The sequence below is a fragment of the Schistocerca piceifrons genome, chromosome 2, assembly GCF_021461385.2.
Source record: "Schistocerca piceifrons isolate TAMUIC-IGC-003096 chromosome 2, iqSchPice1.1, whole genome shotgun sequence".
In the NCBI taxonomy this organism is placed as follows: Eukaryota; Metazoa; Arthropoda; class Insecta; order Orthoptera; family Acrididae; genus Schistocerca; species Schistocerca piceifrons.
Genome location: NC_060139.1, coordinates 983,505,599 through 983,524,244, shown reverse-complemented (window position 1 = coordinate 983,524,244; position 18,646 = coordinate 983,505,599). Strand labels below are relative to the sequence as shown.

The following is an 18,646-nucleotide window of genomic DNA, read 5'->3' as shown; positions in this document are numbered from 1 at the left end:
AGGTAGTCCTGCGCTCGCTCGCTTGCTCGCTGAAATCAGCAGACAAACTATACCTGTTAACTCGTAACTAGGCGTGTCTGTACAAACGAAAACTGAATCTTCTAATGGAATCAGCTATTATGGAATTTTACTGTTATTAGTCCTTTAATGATGGGAAGTCCATGGGCCTACTTATAATTTGTTACGGCTGTACTGGCGTACAATAAAATAAAATCATGGTAAAATGATTATCAATTGCATAAGGCACCACTTCCAGCATGTAATGAGTACTGTTAAGCAAAAGAGGCTACTGCTATAAACACGCCTTTATGCCATTTATATCGAGTATTGATCTTAAATTTTGCTGTACTACAGTTAATCAGTAAGACTTCATAATACTCCATTCCGGTGGAAGATGCAATTCTCGTTAGTACTTACACGCCCAGCTGCGAGTTAACAGGTTTAGAAACGCATTTTGTCTGCTGAGCTGAGCGAGCGAGTTCAGGACTACCTTCGTGACGTACGCCCCGCGGCCTGTCTTTCTCGTCGGCTTCGACCTACTGTTTGTGCCGTCATATTTCCTGAACTATACGTCGTACAATGGTCTATTTTTCTAGGTACATCCAGCTGCGCTGTGGATACTGTCTGCGAAATGTGTTGCGAATAGAGTTAGTAGCAAAGAATTAATAAGTTAAAACGTCATGTATGATGAGTCAGTTTTTTCTAGCATTTGACGTGATATCTCCTGAAATATGTGTCACAATATGACATAAATTTTCTGATACATTTAGTAGTATTTGCGAATACTGTTTGCGAAATATGTCACTAATACAATTTGTCGCAAGGAAATAATAAATTAAAACGTCTACTTCACGTGGGAGTTTTATTGCAGAAACAGTGAAAACACATTGAGTAATAAACATTTTTTCTTTCATCATTTCGTGGGGCTCGTCAGTGAGAAAAAATTTCGCAAAGGTTTGAAATGTATGTAAAGTTTGTTGCAAGTCTCTAAGAGCTCTCATTCTCAAATAACTTAAGGCTAGTCTCACGTCGCTGTACCATTTTTTCACCCCGCCCCAACCCCTTTGATAGGTGGGTGATTTCTACCTCACAGTGATTATTTCCAGACCGTAAATGATACGTGTACCGCGTTTGGTTGAAATCCAGTGGTTCTGGAGGAAATGAGAAACATAAATACATACATGCATATGTACATCTACTTTTATAATTAGTATTTATGACACCGTGAGACGAGGCAGTCATTCATTACATACCTCTACAGGGAAGAAGCATGGCGCTCCATCAAACGCCTCTTCCTGCTGCGCGGCCGCGACGAGAACAAGATTCCTCGATTTGCACTGTGAGCCATCACATCAACACCTCGGCAGACAGAAGAATCTATTGTGCCAGAGCTGCACTACTGTAGTAGAGGTTACATTTCCTAGGACGCAGCTGGATTCAGATGGTCGCGAGCTACTGCCTGACCGCTCGCAATTGACAGAGGTATTCTCGAAACTAGGCTGGGAGTGGATCGACCTGGCCACTGTAGCGCAACAGGTGTCATAGCAGAAGATGACCACAAAAAACAGAAAGAAAAACTCATTCAGCTGTCTCAACAACAGCATGCTGCGGAATAAAAATCAACAGAACGGTCATCAATATGACGGAAAGAGATATCGACTTGGATGCCATTTCGGCGTTTAAGAAAGCCAGAACGCCTGGAATGCACAAGATACCACGTCACTGTAGCTGCTACTACGTCAGCCGAATAGTACGTACGCACTGCGGAGCAACGCCGGAGGGAACAAAAGAGATGCTGACGTCCAAAAGGAAATGATCATTGGTTTCCAGGCCAAGGGTGGAAGCATTTCCGAAACAGCTATGTTTGTAAACTGTTTACATGCTACTGTGGTTTAAGTATACCGTGCAAGGCAAAATCGCGCCGTCCATAACCGGCCTCAAGGCAACTATAGTGCACGATGGGCCATAGATGACAGGGATGAACCATGGCTGCAGAAATGCGGACCGGCGAATAGACGTGCAACTGTTAAATAACTGACCGACCACATCAGCCAAGGTGCTACCAACGGTATCCTAGCAACCACCCTTCAGCTAATATTGCTACGTATGGGTCTGCATAGCAGGCGCCTTGTTCATGCATCTATAATAACTGCTGTTCATCGGCAATAAAGGCTGGAGTTTGCACGCCATGTACTGCAGCTGGACGTCAATTGAGTGGCGAGAGGTGCCCATTTTATGCTCCACCAGACAGAGAGCAAACATCCTGAAACAATCATCTGAAAGCTACAGGCCGGAGGAGGGAGCGTTATGGCCTGGGGAACATTTCCGTGGCTTTCTCTGTGTGATATCGTCATACTGAAAGGCCCAATGGATCAACGCAAGTATGGATTTATGCTTTCTTATCATGTCCACCACCACATACAGTTTATTTTTTCTCGCCACAATGGAATCTACCAGCAGGAACGCAAGGTGTCACACAGCTCGCAGTGTACGTGAGTGGTTCGAAGAGCAACAGAGAAGCAAAGAGAGCTACACTCCAAGTTTAAACGCAGCCAAAACCTCTCAGACAAACAGAAGCTAAACGATGTCAAAGTTAGCGTAAGGAGGGCTATGCGTGAAGCGTTCATTGAATTCGAAAGTAAAATTCTACGTACCGACTTGACAGAAAATCCTAGGAAGTTCTGGTCTTACGTTAAATCAGTAAGTGGCTCGAAACAGCATATCCAGACACTACGGGATGATGATGGCATTGAAACAGAGGATGACACGCGTAAAGCTGAAATACTAAGCACCTTTTTCCAAAGCTGTTTCACAGAGGAAGACCGCACTGCAGTTCCTTCTCTAAATCCTCGCACAAACGAAAAAATGGCTGACATCGAAATAAGTGTCCAAGGAATAGAAAAGCAACTGGAATCAATCAATAGAGGAAAGTCCACTGGACCTGATGGGATACCAATTCGATTCTACACAGAGTACGCGAAAGAACTTGCCCCCCTTCTAACAGCCGTGTACCGCAAGTCTCTAGAGGAACGGAGGGTTCCAAATGATTGGAAAAGAGCACAGGTAGTCCCAGTCTTCAAGAAGGGTCGTCGAGCAGATGCGCGAAACTATAGACCTATATCTCTGACGTCGATCTCTTGTAGAATTTTAGGACATGTTTTTTGCTCGCGTATCATGTCATTTCTGGAAACCCAGAATCTACTATGTAGGAATCAACATGGATTCCGGAAACAGCGATCGTGTGAGACCCAACTCGCTTTATTTGTTCATGAGACTCAGAAAATATTAGATACAGGCTCCCAGGTAGATGCTATTTTTCTTGACTTCCGGAAGGCGTTCGATACAGTTCCGCACTGTCGCCTGATAAACAAAGTAAGAGCCTACGGAATATCAGACCAGCTGTGTGGCTGGATTGAAGAGTTTTTAGCAAACATAACACAGCATGTTGTTATCAATGGAGAGACGTCTACAGACGTTAAAGTAACCTCTGGCGTGCCACAGGGGAGTGTTATGGGACCATTGCTTTTCACAATATATATAAATGCCCTAGTAGATAGTGTCGGAAGTTCCATGCGGCTTTTCGCGGATGATGCTGTAGTATACAGAGAAGTTGCAGCATTAGAAAATTGTAGCGAAATGCAGGAAGATCTGCAGCGGATAGGCACTTGGTGCAGGGAGTGGCAACCAACCCTTAACATAGACAAATGTAATGTATTGCGAATACATAGAAAGAAGGATCCTTTATTGTATGATTATATGATAGCGGAACAAACACTGGTAGCAGTTACTTCTGTAAAATATCTGGGAGTATGCGTGCGGAACGATTTGAAGTGGAATGATCATATAAAATTAATTGTTGGTAAGGCGGGTACCAGGTTGAGATTCATTGGGAGAGTGCTTAGAAAATGTAGTCCATCAACAAAGGAGGTGGCTTACAAAACACTCGTTCGACCTATACTTGAGTATTGCTCATCAGTGTGGGATCCGTGCCAGATCGGTCTGACGGAGGAGATAGAGAAGATCCAAAGAAGAGCGGCGCGTTTCGTCACAGGGTTATTTGGTAACCGTGATAGCGTCACGGAGATGTTTAATAAACTCAAGTGGCAGACTCTGCAAGAGAGGCGCTCTGCATCGCGGTGTAGCTTGCTCGCCAGGTTTCGAGAGGGTGCGTTTCTGGATGAGGTATCGAATATATTGCTTCCCCCTACTTATACCTCCCGAGGAGATCACGAATGTAAAATTAGAGAGATTAGAGCGCGCACGGAGGCTTTCAGACAGTCGTTCTTCCCGCGAAGCATACGCGACTGGAACAGGAAAGGGAGGTAATGACAGTGGCACGTAAAGTGCCCTCCGCCACACACCGTTGGGTGGCTTGCGGAGTATCAATGTAGATGTAGATGTAGATAAGTTTACCATACTCCTCTGGACACCAGACTCCCCGGGTGAAATCCAGTCAAGAATGTGTACGACCACCTCGATCGGGCTGTTTGTGCCCTGGATCCTCAACTGAGGATGCTGCCTCAGCTGCCCATGGCACTGGATTCGGTATGGCTCCACATCCCTGTCAGTACCTTCCAGACCAAACTGACTGTCTTCCTGCACGTCTCGCAGGGGTCCACACGGAAAAAGGTGGTTACTCAGTCTTTTGACACGTTGTCACATTAATGTAACTGGACTGTGTAAAAGAAGCTACAGAAATAAAAAATTTGAAAACAGCATTCGTAAGGACGGCGGCTTGCAGCTCAGGACAGGCTGGAACCAGGCCCTAGCTAGGACGAAGCTGGGGCGCCGGCCGCGTTATGAAAACGTTACCATATTTAGCGAGAATGTGAGCAACAGTGACGTGACTGTCAGAAATGCAGCTATATAATGGCGACAGCAGTGATTTATCACTTGACAGTAACTGAGGAAAATTCGCCCGAAAACTCGTGGGGTTTTGACTGCATGATGGGGCTGGAAGCCCTAGAATATTTTATTAGCGTCGAATTTTGTTGGATTTGGTTCACAGTAAAATTTCTTCCAAGGTGTACGTCCGCAGTAGCCGTACGATTGTTGAGCAGTCTTACCAATTTTACTACAAAATACTACCAGTGCAAGTGATCAAGATACAAATTATATGAGATAATTAACAAACTCATATCTCTGGTAATGACCTTATACACATAGAAAGGTTTGATTGGAATTTGCAAAGTGGATGTGTGTAAGTTTGACCTTATACGAGTGATTAGCTTTTATTATCAAAATAATTTAGAAAAAAAAAGAAAATAGAGAAACAATATTTTTGTACTGTTCTTATCTCACGTTTTTCCCCTCACTGGTAGAATATAATTTTGATTTAATGTTTAATAGTGAATGTCAATTTTCATGGCGCAGCAATGTACGCAATCTATGTATATAAGCCCTTCTGCTAGTCAATCGTTCTGATTCCTAAGTTTTGTTGAAATAAACTAGTAAATAGTGGTAGAAAGCCTATAAGTGTAAATTTAAAATAGTAATTTGCTGCTGGACAAGTTATTTTTCACAAATTTGACAAACTGAGAATGACATTGAGAAATCTGCTTGATGTCTTCAATGGATCTGCTTGGAATGAAAATCTCTGTGCGGAATACCATCTCTGGCCTTTAGAGATAAATGTCCTAACAATGGTGAAAGACAAACATGACCCTTAATTGCGGCGAACAAATGTATGATTTTGTACTTTCTGAGCGCAGCATTGTGTGGAAATGAATCACGGACTGTGGTAAATCTGGAAGATGAGAGAGTCTAGGAGTTACGTATGTTGGATGTGGGAAATCTGTTGGACTCATAAGGTGAGAAATGAGGAGGTTCTCGACGGAATCGGCGAGAAGAGAAACGCGTGGAAAACATTGACAAGAATAGACTAGGTGATGGGACACATGTCACGACATGCTAGATACTTGAAGGAACGTTAGAAGGTGCAAGCTGTAGAGGAAGGTCAGAATATGCTAATGAAATAATGGAGTACGTTTGGTGCAAGTGCTACCATAAGATGAAGAGGCTGGAAGAACATGAGAATTCGCGGTATGTATCAACAAACGTGTCACAAGAATAACAACACAAAAAAAGATCCAGTGTGAACAAAAATAAATAGCTCTTAGATTACAGACTTATTGAACAAAAGTGTCATTTGCAGACACTTGAAATTCGAGAGACTTAACCGTAATTTGTCTGGCAAGCTTAGCGCACTGGAAACAAGAACTTAAACGCCCAATGTAATGATCGGTCGTGTCCCAACGAATCTCTCTCCTTCAGTCTGAACAAAATAGTGGGCATATATTTAAATGAAGAACTGGAAGACAACATGCATATTGTAGGACTTACACTAAGAATAGACTGAGCCAGTTTGCGGTACTGCTGTAGGTACAGGGTCAGCGTGTGTGGACCGTAGATGGTTGCGGCTCCTTCAAACCTCTGCACCTGTAACGCAAAAATATGCAGTTCTCGTTACCATGTTCCAGAAAAACCTATAAAGGTATTTATAGTATCACAGAATCCGGCAGTTTAGCACTGCATCCTAACGGTTGACAGAAAGGGACAAAAAATTGATTATTGCACTAGAGACCTGTTTTTTGCAATATCTTCAACAAAGTTTTATTGTCCTTGGCTTAGATTTTAGATATCAAATACGTATCTATGAGAGAAATAAGGTTATCTTTTTTAGCAATTACAATTTTAAAGCAATAATTCGTCATTTAACCCTTTCGTGGTTATAATATACGCCACACATATCTGAAAAATAAAAGAACAAAATCTTTCTCCTGTTATGATCACTAGTACATTTTGTCTTAAAAAAAAAATTTTAAAAATATTCTGAAAATCGATGAGGTGGGACACGCATGTCGATGTTGCCATGCGAAACTTGGATTTTCAAAGTTAATGGCAAATAACAAAGAAACTATTTCAAATCAATAGCAAAACAATTTTTCCTCATGACAGTTAAAACCAGGAAATATCACACACATTTTTACAACATAAAATTTCAAGATGGCTTTGACATGTCATATACGAATGTTTTGCACATTCTATGAAATCTGTTGGCGCATATACTAAATACAAACTATGTTCGAACCAGCAGAATTATTGAGGAGTGTAGTACTGTTTGAAAACAATACCTTTGGTGTATGAGAAACAACAATCAGTTACTGCAGACATTCTTAGAATGTAGAAGATGGTGACTTGATCCGATTTTCGTTAAACAGACGCACTGTTCCAGCAATAAGCATGTGCCTCCCCATTTGACTCGATACAGCCTTCGGTGCAAAATGATTCAGCCGACCCTACTGCTGTGTCTTTTGCAACCCAAAATCCTTCAGATACCAGGTACAAGATTTCCATATTCTCTCACTCGCTATGCACTCGCTATGCACTCGCTAACACGACCTTTTTGTAGAAAATTTAATGTAACTAAATTTGGTACTGGGATATGTATTCACTGGAGGGCACAGTTGCGGAATTATTCAAGAAAAACGTATTTGAATATCACTTTTGTATGTTTTCTTGAATAATTCGAAAACTGTGGCCTCTAGCGAAAACGCATCCCAGTAAAAAATTTAGTTACATTGCTGCAAAAACTGAACTGGCAGTCTCTTGTAGATAGACGTAAACTATCTCGAGAAAGCCTGTTCATTTTTTCTCTAATAGTTTTTACATACCAAGCAAGCGAGTATGAAAATCTTGCACGTGAAATTTGAAGTCGTTGGGGGTTGCATAAACCGCAAAGGTGAATCAACTTGTATAGCCGCTCCATGGCCTGCAGCAATTTTCGCCAAGTTCCGAAAGCTCATCACGAGATAGTAGCACAAGACGGATATTGAGTATAGATTTGCCAACGATGAAAACTGTATGTTACTTTAGTAGGACACACTTGTCCCATCAACAATGAAAGAGTTAAGAGTTATGCTAATTTTCTCAACATTCTGGGACATTGACGACGGTATCCTCCGGCTCAATATTTCGACTATATACATTGACGCCATGTTCTAAACGACAAATAACGCCACCATTGCTCTGTTCTGTATCTACACCTATGCTCTGCAAACCACTGAGAATCGCATGGATGACGGTACGTCCCATTGTACGATTTATTTCTTCCCGTTCCATTCACGTATAGAGCGTGGGAAGAATGATTGTTTAAATGCCTCTGTGTTTTGCTGTAAGTAACATCTTCTCCTCACGATTCCTACGTGAGCGATTTGTAAGTGGATGTAGTACATTCCTAGAGTCGTCTAAAGCCGATTCTTAAAATTTCGTGCGTAGGCTTTCTCGAGGTGGTGTACGTCTATCTACAAGTGTCTGCCAGTTCAATTTTTGCAGCTTATCTGCGACACTCTTCCACGGGCCAAACAGTGATCATTCGTGCTGCCTTTCTCTGTATACGTTCTATATGTTGTTTGTCCTAGTGGGTATGGGTCCCACCGATTTGAGCAATGTTCCAGAATGCGTCGGTGAATGTTTGTAAGCAATCTCCTTTGTACACTGATTACATTTCCCCAGTACTCTACCAATAAACCGAAGTCTACCGCCTTCTTTACTAACGACTGGGCCCATGGAGTCATTCCATTTCATATTCGTGTTGTGATGGCCGTTGCACACAGAGGTTTATGCCGAAATCAAGGAAGTTGTTTGAAATTAATTCTTAAAATGAGGGCGATGATATCATGTAATGGTTTTGGATTTTTGATAGCACCAGTGGATGTACCCATACTAAATTTCGAAATTATTTACAGGGATTTCTCATTAGGGATCTCTCCAGATCAGTGCGAAGCTGTTTCCTCATGGCAAACAGGAATTGGACGGCAATGTATTGTCTAAAAAGAAACCACAAAAACCGGCCAACAAATCAACAAACTTTCAGTTTCGAGCTCATAAGATCAGTGCGAAGCGGTTTCCTCATGGCAAACAGGAATTGGACGGCAATGTATTGTCTAAAAAGAAACCACAAAAACCGGCAAACAAATCAACGAACTTTCAGTTTCGAGCTCATAAATGTCACCACTCGCACTTGCGTTTCTTCACACGCATTTCTGTAGCAATTACTATTCTTTACATGTTCCAAGTATGTTGTTGTTTACGAGAGTGTCGTACCAAGCGCGACTCACTTCTACAAAGCGGCGGTTCCGTAAATAGTTCATACATAATACTCTTTCAAATGGTTCAAATGGCTCTGAGCTTAACATCTGAGGTCATCAGTCCCCTAGAACTTAGAACTACTTAAACCTAACTAACTTAAGGACATCACACACATCCATGCTCGTGGCAGTATTCGAACCTGCGACCGTAGCAGTCGCGCGGCTCCGGACTGAAGCGCCTAGAATCGTTCGGCCACAGCGGCCGGCGTAACACTCTTTACGTAAAAAAAAATGTAACAGAAACCAATAGACGCGATGTACACATACATGCAAACAAATGATTACAATTTCAGAAAAGCTTCACAAACTGAGAAAGTCAATAAGGCATTGGTGCACCTTTGGCCATAATGCTGTCTGTTATTCGTCTTGGCACTCTTTCTAAGGTATATCGTGATAGATTCTCTCCAACTGGCGTATTAGATCGTCAAAACGTAGAGCTGTTTGAAGGGCCCTGCCCATAATTCTCCAAACTTTCTCAATTGGAGAGAGATCGGGCGACCTTCTATTTAAGGTAGGGTGTGGTAAGCACGAAGACAAGCAGTAGAAACTCTCACTGTGTGCGGATGGGTATCGTCTTGCTGACAGTTCGAAGTGGGACTCATCACTGAAGACACTTCTACTTAGTCAATGAGATTCTAGGCCGAAGACGTGTCTGGAGCGGCCCCCAACAGCGATGGGATACGAACCTGACTGTTTTCCTGCTATTTATTTTGGTAACAGGACCCCTCTGGAGCATTATGAGCTAGACTCTCGAACCATCTCGGTATTCTGACGAGATAAAGCGCCTGTTGGACAGAATTTGGCACGATTTCTCTCAGGAAGACATCCAAGAACTCCAGCAATAAATGCCAAGCCGAATAACTACTTGAAACTTACTGGAAGATTAAAATTGTGTGCTGGACCGAGACTCGAACTCGGGACCTTTGCCTTTCGAGGGCAAGTCTCAGTCTCGAATAATTACTTGCATAACATCAAAATGCGGACCAACGCGTTACTGACTTGCTCAATTTATGAATAAATCATCCAGTTTTCAGTATATCACATATACTGATTTCAGTCCCATTCGGATAATTCGTTCGTGGTGCGACATGTTTTGAATTTTTTGTCTTAGATTGTACGTTCTTTCATTTGGACTTACATACATTGATAACAGTTTTGTATCATGAATATGGTGTGTAATTTACTTACGATGTTTGGTTCATTGTTATAATTTTTTGAAGACAACAGGTTTCCCTCGTTGCTAGTAAAGGTCGTAAAGGAGAAAGCTCGGTTTCACTCTCCCCGTTCGAATTCTTCGGCTTTTAGGAAGCCGTTTATACACTCCTGGAAATTGAAATAAGAACACCGTGAATTCATTGTCCCAGGAAGGGGGAACTTTATTGACACATTCCTGGGGTCAGATACATCACATGATCACACTGACAGAACCACAGGCACATAGACACAGGCAACAGAGCATGCACAATGTCGGCACTAGTACAGTGTATATCCACCTTTCGCAGCAATGCAGGCTGCTATTCTCCCATGGAGACGATCGTAGAGATGCTGGATGTAGTCCTGTGGAACGGCTTGCCATGCCATTTCCACCTGGCGCCTCAGTTGGACCAGCGTTCGTGTTGGACGTGCAGACCGCGCGAGACGACGCTTCATCCAGTCCCAAACATGCTCAATGGGGGACAGATCCGGAGATCTTGCTGGCCAGGGTAGTTGACTTACACCTTCTAGAGCACGTTGGGTGGCACGGGATACATGCGGACGTGCATTGTCCTGTTGGAACAGCAAGTTCCCTTGCCGGTCTAGGAATGGTAGAACGATGGGTTCGATGACGGTTTGGATGTACCGTGCACTATTCAGTGTCCCCTCGACGATCACCAGTGGTGTACGGCCAGTGTAGGAGATCGCTCCCCACACCATGATGCCGGGTGTTGGCCCTGTGTGCCTCGGTCATATGCAGTCCTGATTGTGGCGCTCACCTGCACGGCGCCAACACGCATACGACCATCATTGGCACCAAGGCAGAAGCGACTCTCATCGCTGAAGACGACACGTCTCCATTCGTCCCTCCATTCACGCCTGTCGCGACACCACTGGAGGCGGGCTGCACGATGTTGGGGCGTGAGCGGAAGACGGCCTAACGGTGTGCGGGACCGTAGCCCAGCTTCATGGAGACGGTTGCGAATGGTCCTCGCCGATACCCCAGGAGCAACAGTGTCCCTAATTTGCTGGGAAGTGGCGGTGCTGTCCCCTACGGCACTGCGTAGGATCCTACGGTCTTGGCGTGCATCCGTGCGTCGCTGCGGTCCGGTCCCAGGTCGACGGGCACGTGCACCTTCCGCCGACCACTGGCGACAACATCAATGTACTGTGGAGACCTCACGCCCCACGTGTTGAGCAATTCGGCGGTACGTCCACCCGGCCTCCCGCATGCCCACTATACGCCCTCGCTCAAAGTCCGTCAACTGCACATACGGTTCACGTCCACGCTGTCGCGGCATGCTACCATTGTTAAAGACTGCGATGGAGCTCCGTATGCCACGGCAAACTGGCTGACACTGACGGCGGCGGTGCACAAATGCTGCGCAGCTAGCGCCCTTCGACGGCCAACACCGCGGTTCCTGGTGTGTCCGCTGTGCCGTGCGTGTGATCATTGCTTGTACAGCCCTCTCGCAGTGTCCGGAGCAAGTATGGTGGGTCTGACACACCGGTGTCAATGTGTTCTTTTTTCCATTTCCAGGAGTGTAGTTTGCTGCGTTTAGTTTCTCTGCATTTAACTTCATTTACGCATAACTTTGCTCAAGTTGTCTTCATGGAAAATTTGCTGTGGTTTCACCTGGTTTGGATTCAGTATTGTGTCTTTGTGTGCTGACTTTTTTCTTTGTGATTGTTGTCAGTACTGGCAAAATAGTAAATGCAGAGTTGGAAGTATACTCTAGTATTTGTGTGTGTGTGTCTGAAAGTTACAGAAGTTACGTCTTAAGTCGCAAAGCAGATGTGTGATGATGAGTCCCTAGAGGGGAGAACGTTGGGGGAGGTAGGTGAAAGTTGTGGGCGAGTGAGGGGTTAGGAGAGGAAAAGTGATTGTAAAAGTGTGGAATGTGGGAAGGAAAAGTGGGGAACGGGAACTGGAACGATGGGAAGGTCTATTTCTGTTTTGGACACCGCCAACACACCGAATGTAGTGTTATAAGTGCACTTTGATATTCGTGTGTCTGTGAAAATTACAGAAGTTATATTAGAAGTTACAGAATAGATGTGTGCTGAGGACTTGGTAAGGGGGAGGGGGACGGGCGGGGGGTGTCCACAACTGGTGAGTGATTGGGGTACAGACAAGGAATGGTTGTTGGGAAGGAAGAGTAAGTGTTGCAAACTGGAAGGGAGGAGGAGCTGCCTTTCGAGTAATGACTAAGAAAATAGGTTCAAATGGCTCTGAGCGCTATGGGACTCAACATCTTAGGTCATAAGTCCCCTAGAACTTAGAACTACTTAAACCTAACCAACCTAAGGACATCACACACACCCATGCCCGAGGCAGGATTCGAACCTGCGACCGTAGCAGCAGCGCGGTTCCGGACTGTAGCGCCAGAACCGCACGGCCACCGCGGCCGGCTAAGAAAATAGGCATGCAGGAGATAAGCAGGGTATTATGTCCCTAACTAAAAGTGTGCCATGTGTGCTATTAATCAGTGTTCGCACTTACACGTCTCCAGGTATGTTGTCAGGACTTTGCGGAATTACGACGGTGGCAAACTAGAGCATCCAAAGAGGTAATCACCTCTCACCCTACTTTGGCTACCTTTATTCTACAGCACTTAACATCCACATCTTCGTAAGGTACCACTAGTGATGGTCTTATGGGAGAGGATAGTCAGAGGGCCTAGGAACATCGTCATACGATAATAACTAGTCGGACGTCATTTTTCTGGATTTATTTACTTCTTTATCTTAAAGTAGTTGTTGCATGGGCAAATAATTGACTTCTCAGGCTTTGTATCATTAGCAATATGACTTTTCTATGTTATTGCTGCAAACGGCTGACAGCGAGGGAAAGCTATAGTTATTATACTTCCGGAGGAGATACATCTGTACTTTGTGGCTTAATGGTGGTAGTATCCTCCTGGGCAAATTATTCCGGAGGCAAAGTAGTCCCCTATTCGGATTTCCATGGCGACTGAGGAGGATGTTGTCATCAGGAAAAACAAAACTTGTGCTCTGCAGGCCAGAGTGTGGAGTGTTCAATGCCTTAATTGGGTAGGTAGATTAGACAATTGATGCAGAGATACGAATAGGATTATAGGTACAGTGGAAATTAGTGAAGCGAAATGTCAGGAAGAACAGTGCTTCTGGTGGACATAAAAGAAATTACGAGCAATGCAAGATTCTTTCTAATATTGAATGAGGAAATCAGCACGCGCCTTAACTACTATAATCATAGCGAAGATCTTACAGTTCCTGCAGGTAATGGAGAGGCTGAAAGAATAGATGATGAGATAAAGGAAATGATTCGTTGGGTTAAGGGAGACGAATATTTAACTGTTCTGGGTGACTGCAATTCAGTAGTAGACAATGGAAGTGAAAAAAAATACGAGGAACGTTCAATTAGTAATGCAACACATTTTTTTCTCGGGCAGTTTGGTTGAAAATATGCGAAATTTGCCGTGGAACGTCGTGAAATATTCCCACTTCTGCCCCTATAGTTTCATGAAGCTTCCATAGGTGGATGCGTCATACGTAGCCTTCAAAGTGGCGTCTGTCAAGGAGGTGCTTTCCAACCAGAGAGCTGTCATTGTCTTTATTTTTCGGAAAACCAGAGCATATCAAATATTCCTAGGCGCTTACAGAATGCCTGCGGAGACCTGGCAGTGAACACAAGCGCGGTGAGTCGTTGGGCGAGGTATCTGTCATCATCGCAGCAAGGTTTCGCAAACCTGTCCGCTCTCCCACGTGTCGACCGGCCACACACAGTTGTGACTCCTGCAATGCTGGAGCGTGCGGACACTCTCATTCGAGGTGATCGACTGATGCAAACGAACTTCCCCTTCTCCATGACAACGGACTTCCCCACACAAGTCTGCGCACCCGAGAGGACCTCATAAAGTTTCTTTGGACTGGTCTTTCTCGCCCACCCTACAGCCCGGATCTTGCACCGCCTGACTCACAACTGTTTGGCTCAATGAAGTGGAAGCAATAAGTGGATGATTGGGAGGTTATTGATCCAGCAAGACTGTGGCTCTTACATCGACAAGTAGAGTGGTACCATGTGGGCATAGAGGCCATCCCAGTAAGGTGGAGTAAAGGTCGTCGCATTGAAGGGAAATTATGTTGAAGAAAAAGGTTTTGTTGACAAAAGAATTTTGCTGACAAAATAATGGGGAATAAATTGGTGTGTTGGAATCCTGAACAAAATCAATTCGCTTTCAGAAAGAAAAGAAGTTTTTCATTACTTATTGAACACCGCTTATAGCAAGAGAACACGAACAGCAAGAAAGAAATGAAAGGGGAAGCAGCCTGGTACAATTTTGCACTTAGCAAAATTTAATGATTTTTTTAATCCTTGGTTTAGTTTGGTGGAGGGGTAGGGGGGGGATGGAAGGGGTAAAAATTGTAGAGGAAAACCTAGGCTTGACTACAGCTACCAGGTTCAGACTGAAGTTACTTGTAGTGGTTATATAGAGATGGTAGGGCTCGCACGGGACAGACTAGCATGGGCACTGCATCAAACCAGTGTTCACACCCACAGCTGAAAAAGATGGCACTTCCTACGTCCTATCGCGCGGTTGTGCTGTGTGAAGTCGACGATTTTACCGAACTGGAAAACTCGTAGTCCAATGCGTTTTTTATTTTATTTCATATTATTTAATGAATGTCGCAAACTGGGCGCCGACCACCAGATGATAAGAGTACTGTGTCTTGACACTCTTTGTTGAGTTGCGTTACATTTTATCAAAACAATTAAATGCAAATAATTATTACTGGTAACGTATAAGAACGCTAGCTTACATCCAGAAAATTGAATACACTAAAGATTCAGGTATTTATCGAAAATCATATAGTACGCCATCAACTGCTATGAAAATTCCTAGTATCATTACCAGTCTCAATTGTTACTAATCATCGGCAGAGACAAGAAGTTCTTAAGTTAAAGCATTTACGTCAACCCATAAGTGTCGTACATTACACTCTAATGTCAAAAACTCGGACTATACAACAAAAATCTATACAATCCAGATTGATTCGTGGTGTAGATATTTTAACTCTCAAAAATGGATACAATACACGACCATAAAACGTGTTTATTAATTTCCACAACATATTCAAGCCGGGTATGAGCATTTTTCATACTACCATTTCCTGGAAACGGGATAGTCAGAGAGGCCGCTGAGAATACATGCGGAGTTTTGGTGCATAGAGTACATTAAAAAAGAAAGAAGTAATTCATCATCGTAAATGGCGCTGGGTGTTTTTCACGAGTCAGAGGGGTAAGGATTTGTCTTAAATGTGAATCTCGCTTTGACCTAGTTAATGTGACATTCATTTGCAATGTCGTGTGAAGGTGAAGAAGCAGCTTATGTTTTTATCTCAAAGTACAGGTTTGTTTTTAGAGCACACGACACGAACCATCAAGTTCAGTGGCAACGAATAGCTATCTGGCACATCTTAAAGGTGGCGACCGAGTTTCCGTCTGAATTCTGAAAGCGCCCCACCAAGTTGCGCTGCTCTGCAGCGCAATCGTAATGGGCCACTGCACATGTCACACACAGTTACTTCCTCCGCGCCGCTGGAGGTTCCCAAACGCTTCGCTGCGTTCCAACTAGAAACTGCGTTTTACCGCTGCAACGCTGGCACGCTTACCCACTAATTCGGAAGCCATTGAAAATCTTCTTCTGGTTCATTACGCATTCGGCCAGCGCTCCCCACTGCAGAACAGGAAATTTCAATTGAAAAGACGAGATACGTGCGTCAGGTTATTACAATGAACGTGAAAAGGCTCATCTGTGTAATTTTATGATTCGTTTGCGCAATTTACGACTAATTTCTGTAACACAATACTGAAAGGAAGCTATTTCATTATGAGCACATTTTCATGTACCTCAGGTCTACAACACGCAATGTGTTTGTCAGTTGTTTCTAGCAGACAGTAGACCCACTCGTCGACTTGTCTGTTTACGATGTCTGTCTTTGTAAAACATGGAAATGTAAGGATGACTTATTACTTTTACAGGAATTGGTCAATGGGAACACAAAGCACACATATGTTTGGCTGGCTCCAGCATGCTGTTTGAACCACAAAGGATCCACCATTTCTTATGTCACCTCCCATTTGGGCAGCACACTAGTAACAAATAATAATTCAGACATCTGTTTTGTGTGCAGATTGGGAGGTTTTGAGCAGCACAATTTGATGTTAAGTGACGAACTGCATGCGTGGCACGCATTACAGTTGTTTTTGTACGCTTGCACTTCATAGTACAACTAGGTTCTGAAAAAGTCGCCACTATTTCGCATAGCTATTCCTGTTGAAATTGCACGTGTGAATGCGGGTCTTTTTTCAAGCTTGTATTTGCTTTAAAACACGTGGTGACTCGAATGTGTTCCGAATTTTTTTATTGAATTAGAATGTATATTGTAATATTAGTAATTTTCGCCCCACAAACATTAATATACGCCTAATAGTCAACGCCTGATGGCCTAAAGTTATCGAACAGTTGTAAAGTAAAAGAAATGAACCATCGCATAGCAGCGACAGAATCTATTATCTTTGCTGTTCTTGTACGGTGCCTGTAAATCTCTGTGTACATGTATCGATTAATGATATAAAGAAGAATTCTGTTGTTTTAAGACAAATTAGGCATTGGGCACCTCACCTTTTTTTACTGTTTGTATTGCATGAAAGGCGGACGCCGACTTGCTGCGTTCCGCATGGTATTTTATATTTTATGTGAAAATATTCAGTAAATATGCTAATTGTTATTTTTCCAATCAGAAAACATGTAGCTTCTTGTAATTGATTGCTAACAGACAGCATCAAGAGGACATTTTGACTGTTACGTATAAAGTATTTAACCACAATGGTCATCTGTGGTAATTTAATATGAAAAGCTACATAGCATTAAAAAACGTGTCTTAAAGATAAGTGTGTTTATTTTAGTAAGTTAACCTTGGCAGGAGCACCATTATCGTTTTCCTATTATTTCTGAATCAGCTCTTTTTTTTAATTGTGTAGTGTTGCATTTCTTTTAAAGTCTATAAATCTTCTGGTACCTTAGTGTTGTTCCGGGTATGACTACATCGCGACTATAAAAATGCACAGAAATGATAGTGTTTCTTCCGAACGATCTCAAATAAATCAGTCTGCTGCTCTTGTTCAAAATAATCCAAACAGGTATTAAATTATCAACGTATGTTATTATAATAGTGTAATCAATCGCTGATTCTGTTGCCAAGTGGCCCACCAAAATATTAACTTTATCAACATTTTTCAAACAATACAAAATAACAATTCCTTTTTTTTTTCGCCCCCCCCCCCCCCAAGAGGAACGCTATATACATTGAAGAATTGTACCGCCTCTATTTTTCCGTTTGTTTAACAGGGTGTACCAAAGCTCTCACGCCCGCACTGATTTTCGACGATGTTATAAGTTGCGCTAGGGACCGCATCTACCTTCTTTCGAAGTTAGCAGGCAACTACGCTGTTATGCGGCGGCTCGTTTCGGCCCATTCAACATCTGTCCATCAAGTGTAACGAGCGAGTAACGGAGTTTATATTTCATACCTGCCACAGCAAATTTGTGTTCGTGGGGTCTCTATTCTAATTCGAACGTTTGACTTACACTATACGTATTCGTTTCGGAATATCGTTTCTATGTCTTCCGTTAACTATACGTGGTTAACATTATGAAGACAATTAATAACATTTGTGAAATACAACTTCGCGGAAAACATAATGATATTCGAAGTCACCAGTTTTTTCCACGACAAACGACTTTCAACAACATATTATATGCATAATTGTTGCAACTGATTGCCGGGAATTATATATATATATATATATATATATATATATATATATATATATATATATAATTACAAAAAACAAATACTAAAAAGAAAAGTTTCATGGCGCGAGATTCGATCCGGCGACTTTCAGATTACAAACCCGAGCGTTTACCGCTGCGCCACAAAGCTGTGGAGAAATATAAATCGTAGAGAGTATTTCACTGCAACGGTTTTTTTTAACTGTCGGTTTTCTCGATAACGGCTGAGAAGTGCATCTTAGTGCTTTGCCACATTACACCTCTGGCCATGAGCTTTTATTATGCGCAGTATGAATCGAATCTGAATTTCACAATTGGCGGCCTCCCCTTGTTAGGTTGTCAAATCCGGTGAGCGTGGAGCCCGGCAGAGAAGTGCTAAGTCGCCAGCTCCTTGACAACCAGTCCAGCGGTTCTGTAGAGTTTCATTCAGATATTCACGCACTTGGCGACTCCAGTGAGGAGGCG

At 43.1% G+C, this 18,646-nt stretch overlaps 1 protein-coding gene across 1 annotated transcript in view; it reads right to left on the bottom strand.

Moving 5' to 3' along the window:
• Positions 1 to 18,646, bottom strand: part of LOC124776041 (neutral ceramidase-like) — a 247,929-nt gene that overhangs the window by 38,580 nt on the left and 190,703 nt on the right. Inside the window, exon 10 of the mRNA XM_047250881.1 lies at positions 6,343 to 6,438. Coding sequence (XP_047106837.1) covers positions 6,343 to 6,438 — 96 coding nt within the window. The remainder of the gene's footprint in view (positions 1 to 6,342; positions 6,439 to 18,646) is intronic.